The 10,759-nt window shown below is 42.3% G+C and overlaps 1 protein-coding gene across 1 annotated transcript; it reads left to right on the forward strand.

The window, feature by feature from the left end:
• Window positions 1–3,773: 3,773 nt before the first annotated feature.
• On the forward strand, window positions 3,774–10,105 carry Pramel20 (PRAME like 20). The gene is made up of 4 exons (NM_001007579.3): window positions 3,774–3,819; window positions 7,292–7,605; window positions 8,083–8,673; window positions 8,954–10,105. Exons 2-4 carry the CDS (start codon window positions 7,319–7,321, stop codon window positions 9,519–9,521), a joined length of 1,446 nt encoding a protein of 481 aa, NP_001007580.1. The 5' UTR covers window positions 3,774–3,819; window positions 7,292–7,318; the 3' UTR covers window positions 9,522–10,105.
• Window positions 10,106–10,759: the final 654 nt, after the last annotated feature.

The raw sequence follows: 10,759 nt of genomic DNA on the forward strand, positions 1-10,759 counted from the left end.
TGTTTTGATTTGTTCTTGGATTCAGTTAGCAAGAACTTTAATGAGGATTTTTGCATCGATATTCATATGGGAAATTAGTCTGAAGTTCTCTATCTTTGTTGGGTCTTTTTGTGGTTTAGGTATCAGAGTAATTGTGGCTTCAAAGAATGAGTTGGGTAGAGAACCTTCTGTTTCTATTTTGTGGAATAGTTTGTGAGGAACTTGGCTTAGATCTTCTTTGAAGGTCTGATAGAACTCTGCACTAAACCCATCTGGTCCTGGGCTTTTTCTGGTTGGGAGACTATTAATGACTGCTTCTATTTCTTTAGGGGATATAGTACTGTTTAGATCATTAACCTGATCTTGATTTAACTTTGGTACCTGGTATCTGTCTAGAAACTTATCCATTTCATCAAGGTTCTGCAGTTTTGTTGAGTATAGCCTTTTGTGGAAGGATCTGATGGTGTTTTGGATTACCTTTTGCCACCTGGTAATCTCTGGAGTTAGTTGATTTAGTTGTCTCTGGTTAGAGATTGTTCCTCTCGTGATTCTGTTAGCCTCTATCAGTAGACCTGTGAAACTAGATTTCTCTTCAGAGTTTCAGTGCTCAGAGCACTCTCTGCAGGCAAGCTCTCCTCTTACAGGGAAGGTGCACAGATATCTGGCATTCGGACCTCCCTCCTGGCCAATGATGAAGGCCCAAAACAGGACCTGTCCTAGAAGCTGTGTTGCTTCAGCCTGTCACAGAAGCTGTTAGCTTCTGTAGTCCACATTCTCCCCTGTGCAGAGTAGTCTAGGCGGAGTCCCGGAACCAAGATGTCACTTTCCCTGTCATTCAAGCAGAAACAAGAAAAAACTAGAAAGCGTCACTCATAAAAAGATCTCTCTATGACACCTAAAACACAAGTCCAAGCTTTTCTCTATCAGGCAGAAATGAGAAACATCCAGAAAGTGGTACACACCCAGAAAATCAGAACCAGATTGGTGGACATCTCCTGGTACACCTGAGCCCACTTATACCCCAGACCAAGACTCAGTACTTCTGGCCCTGCTGTAGCCTTCCTTGGCTTCCAGATACGTCTATCCTAACTGGCTGTGGAAACAAGCTTTCTTTACACTCTGTAGATCTCACAGAAAGTTTCTAACATTCAGACAAATTAGTCACCACATAAGTCACAAGCTTTTGCACCATTTTGCAAGTAATCACCTGCTCAGACCACATAGTGTCACATTTCTGACACTCAGATAGATTCCTCAGCACCGCTCAAACCTAGAACAATCACCATGGCAACACAAGCCACCAGGTTCCACACAAATAAATTATCTCTTCATGGCCTGATGGGTTCCACATTTACCTCTGCACAAACTTGCTCCATTCTACTCTACAGATCTCACAAAGAAAGCTCAGACACTTCAGCTCTCAGACAGGGATTAAGCTCGGAGTTTAACACAGTGCTACAAACATAAAAACACAAACTCCTAGACCAGTTTTGCCAGCTTTAAGACCCTCCAGATGGATAGTATTGTTGTAATGGGGAAATTCCCGGCCAACACACCAAAATGTTGTGCCAGGGAAATGTTAGTGATCCCCCAAGACACACAGGAGCCAATCTGATGCAATTCACAGCAGAGTCTTATTCTATTCGAGTTTGCTCAGGCCCTGCCAATGCACCAGGATGTTTTTGGTGGTGGAGGAGTCCGAATGTCTACTGGGGTAAAGCTTTATAGTCAACAGCAAACAGAGAGTATGTGTGCAACCATCTAATTGGAAAGCCACTGTGGCATTTAACATAATTGGCTGGTACTGGGAGTCATTTCATAAACTTGATTTCTGCTCCCTTCTGCATGGGTGGCCATTAGACAGGAGGTGGGCTTGTAACCTTGGGTGCAGGTTTATTGTGGGAATAATCAGGAGACACTGATCTTGTTGTGAGTTGTAACCTGGAAATTCTGCCCTTGTTGGGGATCAGCCTAGGGACTGGAGTTAGGCTCAGGTTTTGTTGAGGGCCATGTTGGAAACTAATGCTAGATACCAGTATGCTAGTCTACCTGAGTTCAAACTTAGGTCATGTTCTCAAAAACAGAATCTGAATTAAAGTGTTGGTATCTCAGTTCTATTACGTTATCAACAGCTTTCTGTTTTGCAACTTTTTCACTACGTCTTGGCTCTCCTGTAATGTGCTTCGTAGACTGACTGAACTCAGAGGTCTGCATGCATGTTTCCTAACCACTGGGGTTGAAGGTGTGTTCCACCAAACCTGCGTTTAAGTTGATTTTTTTGTTTTTTTGTTTTTTGTTTTTGTTTGTTTTTCACCTAGAACTTGCTTTGTTCTAGGCTGGTGGGGAACTCAAGAGATCTGCTTGTCTTTGTCTCCTGGGATTAAAGGATTGTACTACCAATACTCAAATTTTTGGGGTGAGATCTTGACCCAAGGTCACTACTCCCTTAATTCAATTCAATATCCTTGAACACAGGATTCAGTTCCATTTCACTTCCTTGTGCCCCTTTAATACTCAAATCATATATTTTATTATTTTTGCTTTCTCATCTTGCTATGCTACTCTTCATAAGCCTTAATCAGAGAACAAATTCCATGATGGTATTCATAGGACCTGTCTAGGAAACAGCAACAAAAAGCCCTAGAAAAGCTGCCAAGGGGAGGTCCAGAATCCTGGAGGTGTGAATAGGGTAAGGAGATTACTGGCTGAGCACCTGTGGACCTCATAGCACTATTAAGCTGTTCTTCTGCTTCAGTCAGTGACCACAAGGGAATGGGACTCAATCCACCCTCAGGCACTTCTCAGGATGGCAAGCATCACAGAATGACCGACAGATATTTCTTTGAGATTTGATTTCTCACATGACCATATTGAAGATCTAGTGTTGAGCCAGCTTGGGTGTTGAACCAGAGGGGCCAAAGGAAGTTCTTGGCCAGCTTTGTGAAAGGAGTTGATCACATGCTACTCCGGGCTATTTAAAAAACAAAAACCTTAAACATGCAGGCATGAGGCCTCATACTTATCATCTCAGCACTCAGGAGGCAAAGGCAGCTGGATTACTCTGTGTATGGACAATTTGATCTACATGAAGAGCTTCCCATAATCCATTTTCTCAAGCCATACCAGGTCCCCAATAAAATAAGTGAATTGTTGACAAAAATAATAAACTTCCTGATTAAATTACATGGGTCCAGTAAGACAACTCAATGATAAAGATTTACTCTGTCAGAAGTGAACCACTGAGGTCAACTTCAAACAAACACACATACTGAAATACACATGCAAAGGAATCATGGAAACTGAAATAAATAGCACATTTACACTCAAAAAGCACAAAAAACGAAAACCCTCACACATTTGAGTATGTAAACACACAATGAACAATTCAATCAGTGGGCTCTTCACTTTCTTTCCTCCTTTAAAGATTCATTTACTTATTATTATGTGTAAGTACACTGTAGCTGTCTCCAGACACACCCAAAGAAGGCATCAGATCTCATAATAGGTGGTTGTGAACCACCATGTGGTTGCTGGGATTTGAACTCAGGACCTCCAGAAGAGCAGTCAGTGCTCTTAATCACTGAGCCATCTCTCCAGCCCCCATTCTTCACTTTCTATTTTACTTTATTTTTGAGTTCACACAAATAACTATGATTGAATAAAAAAAATTCAATCATAAAGATCCAGTAGATTGAATCTTGTGCTGGGGGTGGGTAGGGGGTGGAGCTACGTAAGGTGGGTGCGAGAGAAAAGCAGTATAAAAGGGTTAAGGCACTCAGAGTCCAGGAGTGCACAGTTTCTTCCTGACCCTGCTGAGAATAGATGCGGATTTCTGATCAGGTAAGTCACTGATCACTCTCCTCCACCAGGAGGCCTCTCACAGTCTGGACATTTCAAGATGCTGGGCTTAAAATAAAATAGGGCAAATTCTGGTTGCTCTCCCTCCAATGATGATGATGGTGGTGGTGGTGATGATTACATTAGGTTTGGTGTTATTGAGAAACCTACATTGCACTGGAACTTTCATGTTAATACGTTCACTTGAGTATTTTTGGGACAGTGTCCCAAATGGAAAGGCTTGTCTTGAACTTCAGATTCTTATGGCTCTGGACAGCCTCCTAGGCTCATTCAAGATAGCCAGTTCAAGATAGGATCTGCTTATAGTTTAAATCCTTTGGAATTGCTTCAACTATATTTCATCGATTAAGGCTTTGCAGTTGGTTGAATTGAACTTTGCTCCTAACTGTAGCTTACACATAGATATGTGAACTACTAATAGTTTTGTACTTCAACCCACCTGTCTCAGCTACTCTGAGAACTGGAGCTTTAGTAATGTGTTATTACATATAGCTTTGGTTTGACATGATATTGTGTAATACTGGAATTAAAAAACAAAACAAAAAACTTGTAGAGGGGATCAAGGTAGGATACACCAGCATCACTCGGAAACAAGAATTATAGTCCTACCCGGTAGTGGTGGTGCACGCCTTTAATCCCAGCACTTGGGGGGCAGAGACAGGCAGATTTTTGAGTTCAAGGCCAGCCTGGTCTACAAAGTGAGTTCCAGGACAGCCAGGGCTATACAGAGAAACTCTGTCTGGAAAAAAAAAAAACAAATTATAGCCCTGAACACAGACAATCCCAGTTCCAGGCTGGACATAGCTGCATAAAGATTCCTTGATATACATTAAATTAAAAAAAATGAAGAGAAGTCTGACCAGGCTTTTGTTTTGAAGAGTGTGTATTTTAGGCCTTTGGATTTGGAAAATCACGGAATGTTTTCAGTGGGGCTTAATAGGCTATAGTAGTAGGAATATCCTAGTAGTTGGTTGTTGAGAGTGACTTGAACTGTGCAGACTTGCCTGAAGAGGTTTCACTGGAGAAGGATTATAGTTTGTGGTGTTTTTGTGAAGAATGTAGCTGTCTTTTGCCTTTGTCTGAAGAGACTGCCTGAATCTAAGATTAAAGTGAAGAGAATCAGATTAATTGCATTGACAAAGGAAGGATCAGCAAAGGCCAGCATAGACTTTGTCTTCTAGATTTCTATCATGAAGAGCATTTTTTAAAATCAAATACAGCAAGCATAGAAAAGAAATACACACACACACACACACAGACACACAGACACACAGACACACACACATATACACACACACACACACACACACACAAGCAATAATAAAGGGACACCAGGACATGAAATGGAACTTAATCCTGTGCTGAAGGAGATAAAGAGCTTAAGGAAGTGGTGATCTCAGGGCAAGATCACACTCAGCTAATCTTACCATTGTATTTGCAGTTTAACAAGGAGTAATTTGGAGTTTAAATCTGGAAAGAACTATAATCTAGAAATGGAGGGCACGCTTTTCTTCCAGATCTTGAGCCTGGAAGACACAATCTTTTGATCTATATCTTGAAAAACAGTGATCATGAAAAGCTTAGGCCCAGGAGTGGTGGTACATATCTTTAACCCCAGGAGACAAACCCAACCATATTCAAACCACCAAAAACCCTATTACCAAACCACCTCTATCAAGATATTTCCTATCATATTTTATTTGACATCTACTCCCCGAGACAGGCATGAAAGTATAATATGTAGCTTAGTTTTCCCCAGAATCCTCCTTACTCCTCCTCCGAAGTGCTGATATTAGAGGCTCCTACCACCACACCTGGCATCTATGCACTATTTTAAAGCAACGTGCACTAGCCAGGTGTTGTAGCTAAAACTGAATATTCCTTTTTTTTATTAGATATTTTATTTATTTACATTTCAAATGTTATCCCCTTTCCTAGTTTCCTCTCTGAAAATCCCCTATGCCCTCCCCCTCCCCCTGTTCCCCAACCCACGCACTCACGATTCCTGGCCCTGGCATTCTCCTGTACTGGGGCATAGAACCTTCACAAGACCAAGTGCCTCTCCTCCCATTGATGACCAATTAGGCCATCCTTTGCTACAATTGCAGCTATAGATACGTGTCTCTCCATGTGTTCTCTGTTTTTGGTGGCTTAGTCCCAAGGAGATCTGGGGGTAGTAGTTAGTTTATATTGTTGTTCCTCCTATAAAGCTGCAAACCCTTTCAGCTCTTTGGGTACTTATAGTCTAACCCTCCCAGGGAGAGGTAGGAATATGGTGAGTTGGGGCAAACTTAGACTACAAAGTTTGGAAGTGTGCTCAATTTCACTCTAACCTCCACTCTATGCAATACCGTATTTTAAAAAGTATACAAATCTAGATGTTTTTTCCTAAAGCCATTCTTTCCCTGCACCTCAAAACAACATAGGAAATGCCTTTCCTTGTAGCCCTGAAGCACTGGCATCACCAACTCAGACTCAGTCTTTCTGGGTCCTCTCATTCAGTCATGGTTTTAGAGTTGCTTTGAGGAAAGTCTTGGTTTGGCTTTACATTTCAGACAGGGTCTGGCTGAGTTACCTACCAGACCCTTGGGCACTTTTTCTTTCTTTCTTTCTTTCTTTCTTTCTTTCTTTCTTTCTTTCTTTCTTTCTTTCTTTCTTTCTTTCTTTCTTTCTTTCTTTCTTTCTTTCTTCCTTCCTTCCTTCCTTCCTTCCTTCCTTCCTTCCTTCCTTCCTTCCTCTCTCTCTCTCTCTCCCTCCCTCCCTCCCTCCCTCCCTCTCTCTCTCTCTCTCTCTCTCTCTTCCTTTCTTTCTTTCTTTCTTTCTTTCTTTCTTTCTTTCTTTCTTTCTTTCTTTCTTTCTTTCTTTCTTTCTTTCTTTCTTTCTTTCTTTCTTTCTTTCTTTCTTTCTCTGTCTCTTCCTTCCTACCTTCCTTTTTTTTTTTTTAGTTTTCCATACATGGTTCCTTTGTGTAGCATTAGTTGTCTTAGAACTATCTCTTTAGATTAAGCTGGCCCCAAACTAACAGTATTCCTTGCCTCTGCCTCTTGAGTGTTGAAAACAAAGTTAATTGTTAGCACCACCCAATGGCAATGTCTTTCTTTGAGGTACTTCAAAGGCAGAAAGGTGAACAATGCATGTTTTGCCACAAAAAGATGCTGATCAGACTGCTTGCCCTTTCCAAAGGTTGAATGAGATTCAGAGGAGCAAGGACCAGTGGTAGTTACCTCATGTGTCAATGGTTAATTTGTGCAGTTATGCAGATTCTTATAAGAGACCCCATATGTAGAGAGTGATAAGGGTTTGGCTTTGTGACCACCAGATCTTAAAACAGGACACACTGAGTTCCACACTGTGGCCCAAGCAGGGATTCTGGCACTTTGGTGGTTCCTTTGATGCAGGAATTTAAAGATTCCTAAGACGATCTTGAAAATTGTATTTCTGGATGCTTCAACAGGTCTATTCATTGTAAAGATTCATCAGGATGAGCTTCCAGGCTCCACCCACACTCCTGAGCTTGGCAGTACAGAGCCTGGCGAAGAATGAAGCCTTGGCCATCAATGCTCTGCAGGAGCTGCCCAGGGAGTTGTATCCACCACTCTTCAAGGCAGCCTTCATTGACAGACACACGAGGATACTGAAGGAAATGGTGGGAGCCTGGCCTTTACCTTGCCTCCCTGTGGGGGCACTGATGAACGTCCCTGACATGACTGTATTGCAAGCTGTGCTGGATGGTGTAGACATGCAGCTGACAGGAAAATTTCACCCAAGGTAAACAAGAACTATGTAATGCTAAATGGCTTATATTTAAGTGTAAGGAGAAGGACATCTGGGCTCATGGAAAAAGAGGTCAAAGGTAGAACAGAGGTTTATGTTGGTATCATCTTGAAGAGTTACAGTGTCCTGGACAGTTGTTGAATCCTGTCAACAAATGTCCATTAAGTATGAAGTACAGCTTAGAGCCCATGTAGATACATGGCCCTGTGTCTCTACTGAGTGATAGAAACAGGATCAGTGGAAGTTCAGAGTAATAAATGGAGGAAGCAGGGCAGATCTGCAGATGCAGTTAAGGCAGAGAGCCCTTGCCCAGAGGCTTGAGTTGCTATGTGGAGACCCAGCACTGGAAACTTAAATCTGTAGGAGACAGAGCAGAACAGTGAACAGCTGACAAGAAAGATGCCTAGAAAAAGCTGGCTAATGTTTTTGGTCTTTTGTATCTTCCTACATTTCTACCTATTTTACCCACAGAAAGAGGAAGCTTCAAGTGCTGGACCTGAGAAATGTGCACCATCACTTCTGGGATGTTTCAGCTGGACCAGAGGATGGAGACGGCTCAGCAGAGACAGTGTGTCAAAAGCAGAAAGCAACACGCCCTCATAGATATGCACTGAGGAGACGTTTAAAGGTGGTCACTGACCTTTGCCTTCAGTTTTATCTAGAGGAACATCAAACTTACTTCTTGCAGTGGGCACAGGAGAGAAGAGGTTCCCTGAACCTGTGCTGTGTGAAGATGCAGATTAGGGAATTGCCTATGCACACTGTAAGGAAGATCTTGCAGATTTTCCAACCATATTGCATTGAGGAGTTGGAATTGCATATAGGCTGGACTCAGTCCACACTGGCATGCTTTGCACCTTGCCTTGGTCAGATGAAGAATCTTCGTAAACTCCATCTAACACTAGTCCACGAGAAACTCTTCACTTTTCTATGTACGTCAACAGACATACAGGAGAAGAGTGTCACCAAGTTCATTTCTCAGTTCTCCAAACTCAACAGTCTCCGGCATCTCGACCTGGCTGGCCTCTACTTTCTCACTGGCCACATGAATGAATTGCTCGGGTAAGGAAGGAGGAAGAGTTCTTTCTGATTCCACAGCAAACATTTTCTGTTTCCCATATAGACTAGGGGCCATGGTAGATGTAACAATAATGATCAAGTCTTATCATGATGGTGACTGGTCACAGCCTAGAATGGTGGGACTTGAGTTGGCTGACCCTAACAGGTTGCACTGGATGCTCACTGCCATCCTGTGGTGACACTGATTCAGGACATGTGGTCTCTCCTACTCTAGGTTAGCCTTGTCACTCTATACCAAACTAACCCTCTAGTCTCTCCTTAGGTGTCTGAAGACTCCGCTGGAGTTCCTGTCAATTGCTCTCTGCAAGTACTCACAGTCAGACATGGAGTCCTTTGCCCAGTGTCAGAGTCTCCATCATCTCAAACATCTGCATTTGGCAGGTGTCATTTTGCATGATCTGAGTCTTGTGCCTCTCGGAATTTTCCTAGAAAATGTTGCAAACACTCTGAAGACCTTGGAATTAGAACATTGTAGGATGACAGACTCTCAGGTCAGCGCTTTTATCCCTGCCCTGAATAAGTGCTCTCAGCTCATCGAGGTCAACTTCTGTGACAATGACATCTCCATGCCTGTCCTAACGAACCTTCTGCATCACACAGCCAACCTAAGCCAGCTGATCATGGAGCTTTATCCTGCTCCTCTGGAGTGCTATGAAACCGGTTTTGTTCTTAGACCAGAGAGAATTGTCCAGCTTTCTTCTGAGCTCATGAACATACTTTGCACTGTTAGGCAGCCCCACTCTATCTGTTTTGCCTCTCAGTTATGCCTTATATGTTCACAGCGCTGTACATATGGTCTGGAGACCAGACTTTGCCATTGTTGCCAGTAAATAGGAGGAGGATTCGTTTGGTAACTGAGAAATGAAAGTCTAAGGACAAGTCTACGATCAAGGTGTTCCTGAACACATGTCTTCTGACATTGATCAATGTATTAGAGACAGAGTGGCTGACTGTGACATCTTTAGAGTGGACGTGTGAGGAGAAATGACTAATGGAATCATACAGTTGTGCATTTCAAAATGTGGATTTGTCCAGGAATAGATCGGAACGGTGTGTTCTCTCTCTGAAGGATATTCTTCCTCTCTTTCTTTCTACCTAACAATGTCATATTAGCCCACGCTGGACTTGAACTCATGCTTTTTTCTTCTCCATGATTGCTGAAGTCCCTGATAAATGCCACCATGCTCAGCTTGGAGGCAACCTCACTGTAGGACTCTATTCATTAGGGCTCCCAAGCTCTGTTGGCCACCTACATATAAAGATCTCTAGGAGATAGACAAGTGTCTGTCCTCCCCTGAAGGTTTGCATTATAAATGTCCAGTGGGGATCTCTATTTTGTTCATGATTCCTGAACCTAGCCATTGTGTTTCTTTGTGTCTGAATAATCATGTAGCAATAAATAATAATAATACCACACCTTTTGTTATTTTTCCTCATTGTTATGTTTATTTTAAAATATGTGTAGCCAAGATTGCTCAACATGTAAAGCATAACTGTAGCCAAGCTTACCAGTCTGACTTTGATCCATGCATGAGACCCACATGATGGAAGCAGGGAGCACTGACTCCCAAAGTTGACTTTTCACCTCTATGAGCCTTCAACAGTGGTTATGCTATGTAAAGTGCAGGTATCCACAAAATGAAATTAAAAATATATAGTAGTAGTCCCAGCTCTGTAGGTGAATGATGATTTCCATAAAACATGAGAAACTCAGAAGCACCCCTCCCCAAGTATAATGTGAGCAAAAGTAAAACTCGTGAACTAAAGGGATCCTGAAAGATGGGTCAGTAGTTACAAAACATATGATGCTCATGCCAGGAACCTTGGTTCAGAGAAGGCATCTGTGCTATGATGGAGACTCTTTCCTAAGCAGGCTAGCACTTGCTTTGGCATGTAGCCCTATGTGTTTAGTAAATATGTGTTATTTAAATGGAGTATTGAGAAGGCTATCTGGCCTCAAGCTAGTCTTAAACTTATGATCTATCTGCCTCACCATTATGGGAATGCAGCTATTCACTACAATGCTTAAAAGCTTAGCATCTTTTTTTTTTCTTTTTGGTGTTTTGAG

This window comes from Mus musculus, chromosome 4, assembly GCF_000001635.26.
Source record: "Mus musculus strain C57BL/6J chromosome 4, GRCm38.p6 C57BL/6J".
Classification (NCBI taxonomy): domain Eukaryota; kingdom Metazoa; phylum Chordata; class Mammalia; order Rodentia; family Muridae; genus Mus; species Mus musculus.